Source organism: Solea solea, chromosome 11 (assembly GCF_958295425.1).
Source record: "Solea solea chromosome 11, fSolSol10.1, whole genome shotgun sequence".
Taxonomy (NCBI): Eukaryota; Metazoa; Chordata; class Actinopteri; order Pleuronectiformes; family Soleidae; genus Solea; species Solea solea.
Window position 1 is genome coordinate 11,001,454 of NC_081144.1, and position 19,787 is coordinate 11,021,240.

The 19,787-nt window shown below is 40.6% G+C and overlaps 1 protein-coding gene across 1 annotated transcript in view; it reads right to left on the minus strand.

The window, feature by feature from the left end:
* Nucleotides 1-19,787, minus strand: part of LOC131468009 (nucleolar protein 4-like) — a 100,402-nt gene that overhangs the window by 67,708 nt on the left and 12,907 nt on the right. Inside the window, exons 2-4 of the mRNA XM_058641829.1 lie at nucleotides 10,197-10,349; nucleotides 8,346-8,457; nucleotides 3,760-3,866 (exon numbers count right to left, since the gene is read on the minus strand). Of these exons, the coding sequence (XP_058497812.1) occupies nucleotides 3,760-3,866; nucleotides 8,346-8,457; nucleotides 10,197-10,349 (372 nt within the window). The remainder of the gene's footprint in view (nucleotides 1-3,759; nucleotides 3,867-8,345; nucleotides 8,458-10,196; nucleotides 10,350-19,787) is intronic.

Below are 19,787 nucleotides of genomic sequence, written 5' to 3' on the forward strand. Positions count from 1 at the left end.
ACACACACACACACACACAGACACACACAGACACAAGCATACACACACATGAATGGTGTCAGTTAGGAACAGAGACAGAAGTGAAAGAATTTAGCAGGTACAAGACTCATCTAATGGGGCTATATGTAAAATATGCAACAAGAGTTTAACCCTTTAACGCTCACGCAAGTGCACTTTGCATTACCGTAATTACACAGCGGTTTGTGCTATTGTAAAAATTCCAAAGGTTTCTGAAAGCTGAGAAGTTATTACGGTAATTTCACTCATTTAAACATGTGTGGGTTTTTTTGTTTTTCTTCACTTTACACTATTTTAACATGCAGTAAATTGTAACTAACTGCCAGATATTGAAAGATATTCTGGGAAAAAATGGGCTAAAACACTTAGTCACATGATATTTTCAGGCCCTTTTATAATTAAAATAAGCAAAAAAAAAAGTCCAGACTTAGGCTTAGGTGTTAAAGGGTTAAATCGGGCCTTACAATACAAATAAAAAACATTGGAAAGTATCTCCTGTCCTCTCCAAAGACTCAAGGTTGCCAGGTTCTTTGAGAAACCACTCCTGCGTGAACCAAAAGACAGATCTACAAGGAATTACACTGAGGCCTGTTTCCCATTATATAAAAATTATTTTACAAACTGTAAATTTAAATTGTGAATAAATTGACTGCACCAGTGTTGGCTTCTCTCTACTCTATTCTCTACTAAGCTCCAATGGTAAACAGTCAGAACTATTAGCCGATATTTTATTATCACAGATGACTGTATATTATTATTGATACATAGTATGAATGCTGAGAAGTTACCAATCTTTTTATCATTTAGTTTAGAAAATACTGTCTCCCTATGACGACATGGTACATATATATACTGTACATGTATTATGGGATGGCCCCATGGTGTATCCCCTTATGGAAGAATGTTCTGGAACATCTAGATGTTTAAAATGTGATCTCCCCAGATCACATACGTTATGTCTCCTTGGGGACACAAATGTCATATAATGACTGGCTTAACAACCTGCACTCGATTGCTTCTCAGCCTCAAACACTGAACATTTTTTGAAAACTGCTGCATGTGAAAAGATGTTGGTAAGATCTGGTTATGTCTATTTCAATAGAATACAAAAAAGAAATGATAAAAAATATTAGATGTAATATCAAATTTCTTTTTTTGACTAAAACACACATAGCATATAATTTAATATTTGTTTAAGTGACAAAGTAAATGGATACATTTTTTTTATTTATTTACAATTTTTTAGTTATGTTAAATGTGAATTAATAGGTTAACTATTTTCCTGTTGAATGGATAAACTGTCTCAAAGTATCCGAAAATGGTGAAACGGTTCATTGTGATGTCGTCATCACATTATGTCGTCATAGAATTTTTTTTTTAAATCTACAAACAGCCAGAAGTTATTAAATACAACAAAATAAGCAAGATTTGTTTTGAATGAGATAAATCATGATAATATTAAAAGAAATACTAACAACAGGAGTAAAAGTCATTCATTTGTAGGCAATATAAAGCCTGAACATATGATTTTTTGCACATTTATATACATTTACACACCGTGAAACACATTCATCTTATGCTAGATACTTTTAAAAACTCATCTAAAGGATTGATTTTAAGCAAAAACATGCAAAGAATAAAAGAAAATACTGGTTTTGTACTTTGCTGGCTTCTTACATGAAAGCTATAATGAGAATCCTGTCAGAATGTCAGGAGGAGCTCATTCCAGCGACTTTGACATCGAGTCACCAAACACACTTGTACATCTGTCGGAGAATAACAGGAGTCACAGAGGTTGTTGTGGGTGTCTGTCTGTCTGTCTGTCTGTCTGTCTGTCTGTCTGAGGGTGTGAAGGTGTGTGTGTGCAAGAGCGAGGAAAATATGCAAGTGAGGGATGTAGGAAGGGAAGCATTGAGCTGTATGTGTGTTTCTCAGTGTGTGTGTGTGTGTGTGTGTGTGTGTGTGTGTGTGTGTGTGTGTGTGTGTGTGTAGATAACGGTTGGGGGAACAGAGGGTTGAGCTCATTCCAATTAAGCGAGGCCTTAGAGCGTCAAGTTAATTAGCTGAGGAGAGAGGGAGGGGTGGGGAGCCACTGAAGTGCCAATTTGCACTGGAATGTCAATATACTGTATCTGCCCGAAACACACACACACACGCACACACACACACTCACTCACTCACTCACTCACTCACATGCAAGGAATATGAGTGACAGTGAGTGTGTGGTACTGATAGTCAAGCTGGTACAGCGAGAGTTGGTGGTGTGTTGTGGGAACAATATGGAATATACAAACCCTCCCCCTCTTCTCCACCCACACTCACACTCCTCTAACACCTAGTGGAGCCAGGACAGTGTTCATCCACAGAAAAATGAGAAGCAGAAGAAGAAGAAGAAGGTACTGATTTTCCGCTCCATCTCTGATTAGAACTTAAGTACGTTTTTTTTCCTCCAGAAGAAAAACTGATCTTTTTTATTTTTTCAAACTTTTTCAACTATATTTATGAATCATTGTCTCACTTGATTGATAAAAGGTCAGCTAAATATGTAGTTTTGTCCAAACCATGGACCAATATCATGAAACAGAGGAGAACTACAGTTCTTCATGTTGGATTTTTCTAGACCAACTCTCCCTCTTGTTAATAAAAAAGAGCAAACATAACTGCTTAATCTGTCCTCCCAAGATACACGGCAAAAAAGACACAAAATGGCGTCCATCTAATCTTAAAGGAGTAAGGGAGGCGAGTACAGTGAATTCTTAGGACATCCAAGCACATTATTGTCACCATGAAATAAATCCTTTGGTTTGAACAAAGCTTGGATTTGAAGCCAAATGAAAATCTTTTCCCTGATTCAAATTCTAAATACAGCTTTGTCACATTCTCAAAACTAATGTATTTAAGGTGTTTGGAACAGTTTTAAAAAGACAATAAAATGCGTACAGTACATGTAACGTGTTGCTCTAGAGGACGGCGACACATGACAAATTTAACTGTATGATCAATCATGAAAATGTATCCTGATCACCACTCTGTGGCAGATCATCATCTCACTGTTAAAAGCATTAAATCAGTTACTTTTAAGAATAAAAAGTAATTCAGTTATCCGAAATTGATGTATTACGATTAATTAAAATGAAAGAAAATATACAAATCATGCAATGAGTATTTCTGGCAACAACAGAGGAGTTTCCCAACATTTGTTGTACAGTTCCTTTGTCTGTAGGACAAATGGAATAACTAATTAATTATATACAGTATATACACGGAAATATGTTGTCTTTGTCTTGATCCTCCTACCTGTTTTTATTTTTATTAATTATTTTGCACTTATACACTCTGTATATACCTAAGATAACTCTGTCTCCGACTTAATAAGAAGAAATGTTTTTGGTCGACTGACCTCAGTGATCTTCAGGCTGAAACACTGATGTTTCTGTTCATTACAGTGTTTTAATTGTGAGTATGATACAACGTGTGGGAGTTTTTCTTCCTTCCATGGTAATAGTGGACGTCCTGGCTTCCTCCCACACACCTGTCACAGACCATTCTCCAGTGCACAAAAGAGAGCCTGCTGTGGTTTTTTTTTTATTTTTAAAGATTTACTTTATCTCAAGGAAATTCTTGTTGTCTCTCTCACACACACACACACACAGTAGTGACCACAGCCTCACACTGGAGTCCAGATGAGATACAGCAGCTCTGCTGTTTGACTCACAGCTCGGCTGCAGTCTCTTCACGTACCTTGTTGTTGTTCATGCACTGCAGCTTCATCTGCTTCATGTAGGTGGTGGTGAGAGGCATGTTGTAGTCTATCACCTCCGACACCAGAGAGCTCGGCCTGTCGTTCTCTGGAGAGGAGAGGAGAGGAGAGGAGAGGAGAGGAGAGGAGAGGAGAGGAGAGGAGAGGATTTTTATTTTCATGAAAATAGGATTTGGGATGTCTGAACACACACACACACACACAGCGAAAACTCGTCCAAAACCTTCAGCTTGTTTAAAATTCTGTGAGTTTTAACCAACACTAGAAGACAAGAACACATTATCCTTGTTTTAGCTGAATTTAAGCATTTACTGATTACTTTAAAGCTCATGACGGATTCACTTGCAGCCACTTGAGTCCCATTTGTGCCCCATTACTGACTGTAATCATTATTTTTATTATTAATAATATTAATGCTTTCAATGATACATACAATATGTACAAATATGTCTACAATGCTAAAAAGATGTATGTTTTTATTCTGAATAGAAATTACTTAAATTTCATGTTTTACACATATTTGGATGTGTGTGTATTCTTTTTATTTATAGTTATTTATGATAAAATGTGTATTATTATCTGTGAAATGTCCACCCACAGTTACATTTCTATCATCTTTGATTTTTCCTACATCTTCCTCAACTATCATCTGAACAACATTTTCAGTTCTTCGAGGTCTTGTTTTTTTTTCCCCCCAGGGAAGTGAAAAAGCCTTTAAGGTGTGAGGTGAACATTCTCCATTAAGCTTAAGTCCAGTTGCCTTCATAACCTACAACCTTGATGTCAAAAGAACCTCCGCAGTCCGGTCATCCATAATCAGTTGCAGCCTTCAGCCCGTGGCTGCACTCACAATGATCAGCACGGTTCATGTCAAAGTTCAACAAAACATCAGAGCACACACACACAACATCACATACAGTACAAAATGTGAGCAAAAAAAAATGTGCTAAGAACAAAACAAACTGCCAGCTAGAAATATCCTATCAAGCCAAAACTTGTGATATTAATCCAGGCATCACAACCTGACGACAATATATTTATACTTTTATCTCCCTCTTGAGCTCACAGCATCTCTAAAAGCAGCAGTTAGTGCTGTCTATTGGCGTGTTTTGTCAGAGAGCTAACACTAGAGGACCTTCCAGTGCTGGGTGCAGACAAAGAGGACCAGTGAGAGGATGTGGTGCAGTTTTTTTTTCCCCACCATGTCTTTCATTCATGTCTTTGATTGAAACCTAGTTGATAAGGAAACAACAGATTATTCTCTGAGCATCTCAAACAGACCTCCTCGTCTCCGTCAACATGTCGCGCTATGATTTTTCTACTGACCTCATTAAGGACGCCGCGTCTCACGTGAATACACGGCACAAGATCAATACGGCTTAGGAGAACAGAGAAGGCCGTCGTCATTGATCGGTGATGGATAGTGTTGTACAGGGAGATGAGAAAGTGACAGTGAGTGTGTGTTTATGTGATAACTGACTGGTTAGAGAGACACAAAGCTTCTGTGTGCTTTTCAGCATGACACTGTGAACCACACTGGACCGGAACCCCCAGCACCTTCACCATCTTTTTTTTTTAAATGTGCAGCAAATAAATGAAAACAAACATTGTGAGCCGTCAATATTGCTATGCTTTCTCTCTCCGTTTCTTTCCATTTATGTGGACAGCCTGAACAAAGCATTTATTCTTAACCTTAACCATAACCAGTTAAGCCAACACCCTAACCTTAATCTAACCACCATTCAAACCTTAGCTTTAGACTAAAGTAGTTTCTCAGAAATGAGTTGTGCCTTATTGGGACCAGGTTTCAGTCACAATGAGGACTACTGGTCCCAACAAGGCCAGTGTTTACGCCAGAAAAGGTCCTGAACAGTGTGAGCGTGTGTGTACATGTCTTTAGTAGGCAATTTTAATGGGTTTTTTGAGGATTAAGACGTGGTTTTAGGGTAAGAATTATGTTTATGTTTAGGTTAGGGTAAGAGTAAGGCATTTAGATGTGATGGTTAAGGTTAGGGTAAGGGGTTAGGGAATGTATTATGTCTTTGAGTGTCCACACAAAGAATACCAAACCACTGTCTGTGTGTGTGTGCGTGCATGTCTTCTGTCAGTAGTGACTGACACACTAGAGAGCAGCTAATTGCCTTCCTACCCTGTGGAGGTTCAGCCTCTCATACACACGTGCATGCACGCTCACACAGACACACACACACGATCAAACGCACACACACCTAAAGACCTCATCCCCCTATCTCTCCATCACTAAAGTTCAGCTGTGAATTATTAAATGCAATTAATCAGCGTGGACAAGGTCTATGTTTAATTGAGACAGGCAGCAGGCTCAGTGTATGAGTGTATCACTGCGTATGTGCGTGTGTGTATACGAGAGGCTGGACCTCGGCAATTTTCAACCTTTTCTGCAATAAAAACTGACCGTGTCATGGCCAGTAGTCCTCATGGAGACCTAAACCTGGTCTTAATGAGGCAGAACCTCACTTTTAAGGAACTGTTTAGGGCTAAGATTAGGTTAGGAACAACAGTGTGCTAAGAAGAATAGTCTGCGTGTGTGTGTGTGTGTGTGTGTGTGTGTGCGTGAGTGATTTCCGTGCTTGTTGCGTCTTCTAATTAAATCATTTCTATTACATATAGAATCAACATCATACATACACTTCTCCAAGTAAAAAGGCGAATGGAGGCTTATGCAATATTAAAAATTAGACATGCTAATGACGGAGAGAATGAAAAAATGTCCACAGTACATATGTTACAAATGTTTTTTCTTTCATTAATTGCTGTACCATTTTATCCTCCACATGAGGGTTGCGGGCAGCCGACATAGGGTGAAAGGCGGGGGGGGGGGGGGGGGGGGGGGGTTCACCCAGGACAGGTCACCAGCCCACCGCAGGGCAAACACATAGAGACGAACAACCACTCACCCTCACAGTCACACGGTCAATTTAGAGTGTCCAATTATTCTCTCCATGTGGGAGGAAACCGGAGAACCCAAAGAAAAGCCATGCACACACACACACAGAAAGGCCCGGACCAAAATATGAACCGGCAATCTTGCCGTGAGGCAACAGTGCCTGCCACATGCACCACCGCGTACCCCTTGAGATTTTTTCAGAAGGAAATTATTATGTTTGATACGTCCCTTACTTCTCTTTGAGAATATCAAAAGAAGAACAATGTTACTGCACTGTTTTCGAAGGCATCACCTTGTCCACATATGTTCCTTTTGTTTTCTTTGAAGGACACCTTCTTTGTCGTCCACTAAATTGACTCCCATTCCTAATGTGTCCCTTTTCGACATTTCTCTCTTTGTGTTGTGTGTTTGAGTGTGTCTCCCCCCCCAGCCTCCGAATAGCACTGTTTCCTCTCCCCGTCTCGATCTGAACTCTGGAAAATGAGCTTGTTTCCTGGGCTATTTTCTTTGTACAAAGCCATTAATTAGGCTAATTGAGGAGAGAGACAGGACACTCCAATGACTCCTCTGTTTAATGAGCCACAAGGAGATAAAAATGGGTTGGGGGGGTGGACATGTGGTATATGGATGGCTAGAAGAGGCAAGAGAGTAGGGTAAAAGGGAGAAAGGAGAGATATTCAGAGACAGGCCAGTAAGCCTGAGGCAGCTAAATGGATGTTAGAAAGGAAAATAGAAGGAGAAGAGCTGGAAGCAGAATATGGCGACCAGTGGCTCGGATGCTTTGAGGAAGGGTGGAACACAGAGGGGTGGGTGAGCTGAATGGGGAATGGAAAGATGTGTGGCAGGAGTAGGGAGGGAGGAAGGATGAGGGACGGGTAAAAGGGAGGAAAAATATGCAGTGTAGGAATCTTCCCGGCGCATGCAGCTGCAGAAAATATGTAAAGGAGTTGGCAGGGTTGGCAAGTGAGGGGGCTGGAGTACAATGAAACATGTATCTCACTATTTGTTTTTTTCATGTGGCAATTAGAGGCTCAGTCAAAACGGGTTTGTTACCATTTCAACAGCAAAGTTCAGTCGTGCTTAAGCACTCTTTATCAAGTGTATATGTACTAAAGAAGAAAGAAAATGCCACTTCTTAGATGGAACCATGAAACAACACGTTTTCAAGTGCAAAACGGGACAAAAGCAGTGTCTTACTCTATTGGTTCTGACAAACATAACAGTAACAGTTGTGTAAACATGTGCAGATAATCAATGTGATTCACAATCTTATGGTGTAATTTAATCGTGCTCCACTGAGGGACTGATAAACTGACTATAGACAAACCTGTTGCGCAACAATCACATTTTAAAGACAAAAATTATTCCTAAATAAAGAGATTAAATTAGTTTTTTTTTATTAATGGATTATTATTGAGGGTTACATTCAAAAAGAAAATGTGCAACTATTTCAATAACCAATGAACTGTTTAAACTTTAAATTTAAAGCGTGAAAGGGGGTTTGTCTCCCATCGTTTCCACCTGTTTGTGAACTGAAGCCACAGGAGGACGCCATGATTTGAAATTTTTGTTTTTTTCTTTTTTAATGGAGAAGCACAAAAAAGGAGTTGGACTTGGACATGTGCTGCAGCGTTGTGATTGTACCTTTGTAGTCTTGTCCTGTAGTGCTGATGTGCATCCTCTTCTGACACTCGCCACAGCTCATCAGGAAATGAGTCACAGCCTCTCTGGGCAAGAAGGCGTACGTCTCTGCAATCTGAAGAGGGAGAGAGTGAGAGACACACACATACATTTACTGGGAACAAATTCATGTTTAATTCAGTAAAGTGAATGTCTCTTCCTCTTAAGTTGTATCTATAAGAACTGTGCATACATTTGCAATACGCTTTTGAATACATTTTATAATATGATTTAAGATTGATAAGATTCATTCAGGTGACAACAAGCGACCTTATTTTCAATGCATCTTTTCATTAATGCGAGTCATTTCACACATTTCAACCAGAGTCGAATCCCGTTTGTCAGAGTACATCAATAAAGAGAAGAAACTTCAGTTTGCGTATCTCTTTATGATATATAAATAGTTGGCCCATAATAATGAGACAGGCTGCTGCTTTTCTAACTAACTAACTCAAAAAAAAACCTGCAGTCAATGAAGCTGCAAATATGACTGTACCAACCTGTGGGCGTGTTTGAATGAGCATATGCACATATCAAACATTAATCCAAGAAAACAGAACCAAAGGAAGGATAGAATGGAAACTAGCCATTGTGGGTGGGTGTGTGTGTGTGGGTGGGTGGAAGTTTTATGTGTGTGAGTGTTTCAGGTATTAAAAATGTTGTGGGGACCTAAATCTGTTAACACAGTCACATTATGGGGACTTGTCTTCCCTGTGGGGACATAAAGCAAACACATTATGTAAATTATTACATTTAATGTGAAGCGTCTTGTATGGATAGGGTTAAGGTTAGGCCAGTAGTAGATATAGTAAAGGTTAGAGTAACTCCCCTAAGTCAATGTAATGTCCTCTGAAGTCATGGAAACCAGATTCTGTGTGATTCTGTGATAAAGCAATATCAAATGTCACTCACAGCCTATTGTGACCTGTAGTCCTGAAGCCATGACACACTAGCTCCTGGCTTTAATAACTGCATATACACTTAATTATAAAAGGAAAGAGCAGGAGAGCCTAACAGAACAAATAAAAACAAATCTAATTTTAACAATGAAATAAAAAGGCAAAATGAATATATTTAAACCTATATTCAGATTGATAAAGAGGAGGAAGTGTGAGAATTCATTCCTCTAAAGCTGTAGAACCTGCATTTACTCTATTAAACCACGAGAGGGCGATGTCAGCAGCTGACAGCAGAGCAGCTCAGCGGCATCATTTATTTGCTTTTTGTGAGCCATAGACTTCAAAATCTGAGAAAGGAAATCTCTTGCTGCATTTTTTCAAAAATTAAGAGCTAGGTTTAATTTCAGGGGAAGTTGTGAGAAACTGAAACTGAAGGAAGAAAGAAAAAACAAAATTCCTGAAAAACAGTAAGTAATAAGTTTTGTTTCCACATTTCTCTTATATCACTGTTCAAATGTATTTTTTATTTTATTGATTTATATAAATTAAACCTTGAGATATTGGAGATTTAGAACAAGATACATATTTTTTCTCATGTAACTGATCTGCCAATTATTTTCTCAATCAGAGTTTTTATAAGTCGTTCAATTGTTTGTTTGAATATTTTAATTTTAAGTTTTTAAACCAAATAACGTGTCTCTGCCACAGCTGTCATGGTACAGAAGCATAAAAATAGTCTCTGTTCTTGGACAACAATTCTGAATAAACTGCTCTGAGTGCTAAACTACTTAGGCAGCAGCAGGGGCTTTGAAGGTTTTTCTTCACATTATTCAAAATAAAGAATAAATTGTTGCACAGATCTTCACGAGTGCGTCCTTCCTCTTTATAAAAAGGCAGAGTATGAAATCATGCTCACAGCTTTGTAGGTCTTCTTCTGGCCGGCATGTTTTGGTGCTTTCCCTGGGTCGGCGCTGATCTCCACATGCATGGCGTAGATGATGTCAAAGAAATCCTCCACCACTGCCACGCGCTTAAGGGACGAGTCCACGCCGGACACACTGTCCACGCACTGGAAACACACACAGACAGGGAGAACATATTCATTTATTTATTTATTTAATTTTCTGTTACATTATGACCTGTAAAGACTCGACAGGCAACGCCTCTAACTGTTTATCGTTGTTTCATTGGCAGAAAGCAGCACGAAGAGGAGGCTCGTCTACATTTCAAGGGAGAACATTCACACTTCTCTCAAATAGCTGAATTACTTTCTCAACAAGTCCCCAAAACTTAAAAATGTAGATTACATGCAACTTCCCTCATGTATATACACATATATGTGTTTATATATATATATGTGTATGTATATATATACAGTATATATATATATATATATATATATACATATACACACACGTGTATATACTGTATATATCAATATATGCATATATATATACACACATATACACACACACATATATACATATAAATGTATATATATGTATATATACATATATACACACACACATATATACATACACATAAATATATAAAAACAAAACACAAATAATCAGGGTGGGGAAAGTAAGAATGTGATTGTTAGTCACAGAAACAAAAGCAAAGAAGAGAAACCAATATATGAGTTTCTGAGAGAACGAGGGGGAGGAGGACAAGGAGGATGTGGAGGAGGAGAGATGGCGGGATAATGGAAGGGGAGGGAAGTGTTTCCTTACTCTTCGGACAGCTCAACATGTGTCATTGGATCAGCAGGTCACAGAAACACAATCTTGTGTCTATGAACCCACAACCCACAAACCTCAAATTCAAACATATTTTCTAAATGATTAGTGTTTAATCATTTAGATTATGAGAAGTTGTTTTGCAAAACAAAAACACACACACACACACCTCTTCCTCAGCTGCAGACTAGTAGCACACATGTTAGTACTATGGTAACCAATGAAAGCTGACCACACAGTCCCACACTCTCCTTAGGACACTGCACTGACATCCGCTCATGTTGACAGCCTAACCTAAGCTTAACCATAGGATTAGGGTTAGGGTAACCCATAAGTGTTGTAATGCTGCCCTTCACAATTTGAAGTCCCCCTCAGTTCACATCTAGTCCATAACCTTACACATAGCTATAGAAAAGGTTCTGTCTCATTAGGGCCAGGTTTTGGTCTTCATGAAGACAACTGGTCCTGACAAGGTCTGTGTTTATACCAGTAAAAGCTCCTAAAGAGGCAACAAATGAGGTAGAAGTTATCTTGAGAAGATGCAACCCAAGATCGTCTTCAGCAACAAGAAGCCCTGTAACGGACACCAGTGTCCTCACGCAGCCAGTGTTTATGAGGTGAAACACACAGCGGTCCCTGATTCCTCATTCGTTCATCTTATGGACGAGTGATTTCACATTGGCCCTGATGACCGAAGGGAGCCGTGTCTCCTATTCTCCATCAGTCCCTGTTGTCTGGTCACAGCAGTCTGCCCTGCCCTCACTACCATGCTCCCTCTCCCTGCATCCTCTGCAGGAATGTCTAATGTTCACACGCCCTTCAATTCCGGAGTTATGTCACTGAATGACGCCAGTGTTTTTGTAGAACATCATGATGACAGGGTAGGGCGATATATAACATCTCCATAAAGTACATTCATGTACATTTCTACACAATTATGTATGAAGAGAATGTTGAGTGACTTCAACCGTGAGGTCTGGATTAGACATTGTCACTTTCACATCACAAACAACCTGTTGCATTTGAGTGTGAACTGTGGGAAATATCCAGGTGACAGGAGGCAGGGTGCCTACAACACTGTGACTGTGTGAGGGAGACCACAGGGGTGACAGGTGTGTGTGTGTGTGTGTGTGTGTGTGTGTGTGTGTGTGTGCGCTCATTATTCGAGAGAAGTGCTCCCAGCGTGGCCTTTACCAGATGTAGAGCAGCTAATGAAGAGTCAATGAACTAAAACCTTTACGTTGCGCGCACACACATACAACTGGGACACAATCTCTTGACCCATTACCTCTTTCCGTCGTTCTCTCCACCCCCATGTCTCGGGGTGCAGGTAATAGGTGTTGCTACGGTTACCAGCTGCAGCTTATCACAGAGGGGATGTTACTAATGTGCACCCCCCACCTACCCCCACCCATCCCCAATGCCATTATAACTGCCAGGCAGAGAGGAAGGTGTGAAGCAGGGGAAGAAAAGGGAGTCAGGGAGATGGATACAAGCTGCTGATGCTATAGGTGGGAGAACAATGAGTACTAGAAAATATGTTGAGATTACTATTGTGACGGCATGAATTTGTATTAACTTTTTTTCTGTTACGATTCCATGAACCTGTCAAGTAAAGTCATCTAATTTCACTTTGATGTTTCGTGCTGACGAGTTTCCATGGGTTCATTTCATTTTCTGTTCCATTGTCTGCTCAGTGATCAATGCACAGTTTAATCAAGCTAAGGCCGTAGTCCGACTAAGACGGCAAGTTGCCGAGTTCCAGTATAAAAGTGGAGAAAATCAATTTATTGGCCGTGTACATCTGACTCCACCTCCGTAGGTGGCGCTGTATTTCTATATAAGCTAGCGCTTATTGAATTTCCTGTTTACATTTACGTCAGAGAAAAACAAACCCGCGAACGGCAAGATGGACAGTGAGATGGATCATGCTGTGGTTCTGTATGTTTCGTACCTGCTGTACATGTTAATTGTGATACAGATTTGATCGAGCATGACTCTTGTAATTAAGATGACGATGAAGCGGTCAAAGTCTGGGGAGGCAAGTTGACAGAATGCCAAGTCTGACTCCAGTCCGATTAAGCGTATACATGCAGGAGTAATCGGACTATGAATCGCATTATCCACGTATGTTAGTCCGACTAAGACTAGCTCGATTTTAGTCAATTATTTAGTCAATTAGCCAAATTATTGTCTTAGTCCGACTAAAATCTGTCTTTTAACATGTATGTAAAGTGTTTGGAAGAAATAAAAATGTTTCAGATGATTACATTTACTTAAATTTGGCTATAAAGTTGTGTGGGTTTGGGTTCGATTTCAAGTGGAAAAATACGTGAGATATAGTCAAACAAAAATGTAAATGATATGAAAATTGCTGGTTAAAAATCTCACTTTGTTTATTTGATAGAAATGTGATGCTAATGTCAAATCATGCAGCGTTTCCAACCCTTTGGGTGCTTTTTAATTTGTGCAAGAATTACTGTTTTGAACTTGGAAAAAAGGAGCCCCCAACAATAAGACATACTTTCAACCATATCACACAACTTGATATTACTTCAGGGTTAATTTACTGTGTATGTAGAGAAACCCAGAATTGAACCCACAACCTTGACTCCATCTGCAGATATTAAGTGAATAATTGTGTGAGAACATCTCTTTTGCCAATATTAGATTCTTTTCACGCTGCATGTTATGTCAAGGACCGTCCAACAGTGTTTGGTTGCTGTGGAAATGCTCTCCACGATCTACAACAAAGGGGTGATACAACTCATTAAATAGATGCAATTGTGTGCAACAAGTTCATTATCAGGGCTGTGTGATACAAAAGCTGAAATATACCGTTTACATTATTGTGTCACAAATGACTAACTTTTAACATCAATATTTTCCATCATCTGGACAGGGCTTTGTGCTCTTCCATACAACGGGCCGATGTGGCTCAGGCGGCTGAGAGGATGGTTTGGGCATTTTTGTAGTGTCCTTGGACAAGAACATTCAGTGTGTGAATGGAAGTATGTATGAATGGGTGAGTGTGACCTCATATGTAAAGAGCTCTCCGGGGTCTTCAAAACTAGAAAAAAAAAATCATTTTAATATAATCGTAGTTTTCCGTGTTCGATGCGGGCACAAGGACGTGATTTGAAAAGAAAAAAAAGAAAAAAAATCTGAGGTCGCAGTGGCCTGTTCATCCTTCACCAACACCATCTAATAAATTTAGCCGAATTTTTAAAGGATTTTCTTCAGAGATTACCAGGAGACAACGTGACAAGACATGTGTGAAAGTATCCTGAAGATGGAAGAAAGCTACGTAAAGCTTCAACCTTCCCTCCCTCGTCCCTTCATCCCCTCCAGTAACTTTTGACGGCAGCTTTAACCTCTAAAAAGAGATGTGACCACAATTTACACAGTGCAGAATTAGTCTAAGTAACTACTGTATATCTAAACTTATCTAGATACAGTCATATGACAACGATGACATCACTTTCCTTTTCTTTCATTCTAATTATGAATGAAAGATGAGGTATGTCATGTGACCGTATCATGAGGAATCAATGCTTTGTTGTTGCCTCAGAGTAGTTATTTTCTGATGTGTCTTTGCAGAATGTGCCCTTTAACTCTCACTGGCAACATCACAGGAGGGCAGACACACACACACAAACACACACACACACAACCTCTGGACCTCCCCCTTCTCCACTCCTTGCAGTTATAGGGCACATCAGTGGCCCAGGACTGTAGCTTATGTGACAGCACGCACACACACACACACACACAGACACACAGACACACGTAGGCCATGGGCCGAGGGTGGGAGTGTGTCTGTGCGTGTGTGTTGCGTTCTCAGGCGACACCTTAAGGCACAGCAGACAAGACAGAACAGCATGCATCGAACACACACACACACACATATACACACAAACAGCAACCCCCACATCCTATCTGCAAAACAGGAGGGTCAAAGTCGGTGGGGGGGTGGGGGGGCGCTTGCCCATCTGCAAGACACACTTGACTGAAGACACAAACACAACGTAGAGTAAAACACTCAAACACTGGCTTGCATGCGATTCCCCCATGACCACAGCTTGAGCACACACAGACGCACACACACACACACACACAAATCGTCCTTAAAAACTCAGCTCTACTTCTTTAAAACGTACGACTTCTGCCTCAGAGGGGGTTTTCTCTCGCTCACCCACAACAGACCTCATGACCTGTTTCCATCGCGTCTCACAACACAGTTTGAAGACAACTGTCATTTTTCTTCCCACATTCTTTTCTCTATACTTTGACCTGATATATCCGCGTTGCATACAAACGACTTTAGGGTTCAGGAGAACCTTCATTTTAAAAGTGTATTCCACACACGCTGTATGTGTTTACATGTGTAAAGACTTGGCGTAATTAAGCGTTTCTCTCGTTTTGTTCTTGCAAACGTGAGCAAAAGAGACAGAAATGTAATTATGAGTGGAAGTTTTCAGAAGTTATACTTTAAAACAAAACTGCGCACACCACCACTTCTTTCTTTTCTAATTAACCACATACTGTATGTGTAACCCACTTTTACAGATTTACATAGAAAGAGACTGGCTTCAGGCTGAGAGTGTCAGAGTGGGAATGTAAGGTAAGCTGGATTACACTCGGATCCAATAAGTAACGTGTGAATGAAATGGAAACACATTTGGTTTTAGTTGTTAAATCGTGGCTTTGTGTGAAACCCTGATGCGTGCGGTGTATCTCCTGGTCTTTGTCTCATGCATATCGATATTCCACTAAATGGAGACCTCCTTCTCTAACCAACTACCCATCTATTTCCTCTGACCTGCTGCACTTCCACTGCCTCCATCCATGTTATTAGCAGCCTCTTCCACACACACACACACACACACACACACACAGATTCCCTCTGTTTTTTGTGGGCTCTCCCTTTGTTCATCTCTCCGTTGCATTTCCAAACCAGCCTGTTGCTAGGATACATATGGGTCCATTCAGTGAATGCTACCTGCCCGTTCCAGATCTCCCTTCCTCTACCTCCACCACCAAGATCTACATCCTCCTCTTTGTCCACTTAATCCAGCACACACACACACACACACACACTACACCTGACACACAGTGTATACAGATGCACATGCAGTAACTCTCAAACTTCTCCCTCTCTATCCTCCACATGAGGGTTGCATGTTTTTGGACTGTGGGAGGAAGCCGCAGAACCCGGAGAAAACCCACGCACACACAGGGAGAACACGCAAACTCCATGCAGAAAGGCCCTTGTTCTGACCGGGTCGCAAACCCTGGTCTTCTTGCTGCAAAGGCAAGAGTGCTAACCACTACAACAACCGCACACTATGATGTAAAACAAAAATCAAAGCTTGAGTTCATACATCAGACCACAGGAAACAAAGCAGGGAGACTGAATGTCACCACTCTTCACTCTTTTTACCCCGTCCTCCACTGTTTCACGCGTGTCCCTCATTTGTTTAGTCTCCCTTGTTCATTGTGTGCCGTGCTCCTGTTTTGTTTAGTTATGTGTTCTGCTCTTCTTTGTGCCACACTTTCATTTTGGATTCTGCCGTTTAGTTTGCTGTTTTTCCTTATTTTGTGTGTGTGTGTGTGTGTGTGTTTTGAGCTCCGCATTTGGATCGTCATTCTTACTAAATTAATAATTAATCGGAGTGGTTTTTGTTCGTTTTCTCATCAGGCGCATCTGTGGTTGTGCTTTGTTTGGGGAAAGTCTATTGGAGAAGCAACATGAAAACGCATTCTCTCGTAAATCCAGATGATTTAATGCGACGAACGCTTCTGTAACGTCCTTCTACCTGAAAGGTCTTGTGACATTCATTCCACCTTTATAACTATAGAGGGTGCGCAGTATTATTAGAATGTCCACAGCAGCTTGTCAGGGAGGTGACAACAAATTGTTTTGTGCGGTTGTTTGTCTTTTAAAAAAAAATAAATGTCATCCTGGACAGTGAATGCTGCCTGGGCCATCATTAACCATATTTCCTTCTTCACACATAAATAAGTGACGTTATTTTGGTTCAGAAATGTCACACACTGTATCTGTGGTCTGTAGAAATCCAGAGGATCCTGAACAGGATGCCCGAAAATAATAATAATAATAACTATTATTATTTCATCATCAATTATTTTTTCAACTTGTCATTTAATAACATAGTTTGTACTTGGTCACAATCATGCAGCACTAACCCTGAGGCATAAGACAGGACAGCGTAAAAGGTAAATTAATAATTAGTTTTTTGGTAAACTTATCTGTGAGTGATAGAGCAAATATAACAAACGACTTAAAGTACTCAGAGGAGGAGGTAATGGTTCTCCAATAGAACATCATGTCAGTTTTGTAAATGATTTAAAAATTTGAAGGAAAATAAACGATATATGAGTGGACACCAGTGTGACTGACACCTGGTATAGTCCCAACAGGCGCCTGGTTGGAGGTGTAAAACCTCAACATGGCACTGGCTAAATGAGCAAACTCAAGGCTTCAAAACGAGCTACAAGCACAAAAGGTACATTCATTCATTCATTCATTCGTCTTCTAACACTTTATCCTCCACAATCCCAGCTGACATAGGGCGAAAGGCGAGGTACACCCTGGACAGTTTGCCAGTCCATCACAGGGCCAACATAGAGACAAACAACCATCCATTCTCACATTCTCACATATGTGCAATTTAGAGTGTCCAGTTTGCCTAAATTCTGAGATCTGGATGTTTTTGGATTGTGGGAGGAAACCCGGAGAAAACCCACGCACACATGGGGAGAACATGCATACTCCATGCAGAAAGGCCCTTCTTCTGAAAACAGTACAATAGTACCAAAATGTAAGACAGTTTGCAAAAGGTTTTTTTTTTTATTGTAAAGCATGATTTTACAACATAGGAAAGTTATTAAAAAAAATCCTCCATCTCCAGTGTGCAAAACTCAAGACGTCTTCATAGACCAAAGTCTGTCTGAGCTGAATAAATGAGGTGATTCAAGAGGCGGACTACAGGCTCGAGTAGTGGCATCAACACTCACTCACTCACACACAGGCAGAAGAGGCAGCGACTAAATGAACCGTGACACAGACCCGACACCTCTGCACCACCGCCACTGCTCTTTCTCTGCCTTCACCCACCGTTCGCCGTGGCCTGCTTCTCTCCTCTCTCTACAGCAGGATCCTATCACTGTGTCACACTCTCCATCTCTCCATCCATCATTTCTGCTCCGTCTCTCACTGAGATCACATTCAAACACTTGTTACCGCATGCCGCCAGTCCTGCACCTCTACTACATCACCCCTCCTCTGTGCACATATTCCGTTTCTTCCTCCTCCACCACGACAACAGGCTGGGCTTCATAATAAGTGCTGTTATGCATCATGACGGCGTTTCCAACTTGTGTCATCTGTATCACAAAGTGGTGACATGCAGTTGATTTCTTTGAACATCACCTCTTTCTTCTTTTTTTTTAAACTTGTGATAATGACGATTGTAATTAGGGTGACACTGACGACGCCGTTGATTATGAATGCTACAGACACACAATGCGCACGGACACACCCACAGATCCGAGGAGCTAATTATCCAGCATCGTTGGCAGCAAGGCAGAGAGGGGTAATGTGGGAACGGAGGCAGAAGGAGGGGGGGTACTCTGTGGGGAGACGTCCAGATAGGATGATGATGCTAGAGGGAGGCGGGATGTGTTTCGGAGGGGGAAGGTAGATGAACGAGGAGAAAGGAGGAGGAGGAGAGAAGACACGATAATGAGAAGCCAGTTGTCCCACAAGACCATCTCCCTGTACGTCTCCCCCCCCCAAAGCCCAGCCATGGCTAATCCAGCACGAAAACCAGCAGGAATACTGCATGTGCCCATCCCTCTATGAAACAGACACAAAAAAAACTATTTCTGCTTTCACCCATCAGCTGCATCTCACATCATAATAACAGGACCTTGAGTGTGATTAAAACCAAAACACGACACATAAAAATGAGAATTAACTACGGTTTTCTTATTAGCGTGAAACACGAAACCTTTATTTTCATTATTGTTATTTGAAGGGCTTCTTGTTACAAACACTGAAGCTCTGGTTCAAAAATAAAACATCTGTTCAGCGGCGTGAGAAAAAAGTAAACAGCAACATAATAAACAGCGAAAGTAAACCACTGGGGGACTATTGCAGTGGCTTAGCTGTGACATTGTGAAAATGAGCCAACATCCACCATTACTGGATCCCAAAACTAAAATTGATAAGTGGCAGTTTGTTGAGTCAATATGAAGGTTTAGCAGAGCATCATCAAACACAAAAGCAGTGTAAATGGAACCAAAAGAGAGCATCAGTCACTCTAACCCTCAATATTAACTCATTAACAGATGGAGAACTCATTTATTTAAAGCAGGACAGTGTCAGACAACATGCTGCGGGATTTTAAATAAAGACACTTTCTAAAGCAGATGACTGAATGACGGAAAATCAAGACAAAGGCAGCGTGTTAACCTAGAATCGGGTTATAAAGAACATCCAGGAAACTTCAGATTGCCCACAGATGACCTTTATGTGGGTGCAAGGGCTCCGTTACTGTTGTAAAGGGAACAAGATATTCAATTTAATTAGTGCTGGATTGTGTACCTGGTATAAAGTGATGATTAAAAAGAATTTAAAAAGAACTTATTGCAAGTACTTTTAATCCTGAAAAGCGATAAAATGCAATATTGTCCCATCACTGCTTGTGGACTGTGTCTTCTGTGCTCGCTTCAAGTGCGTT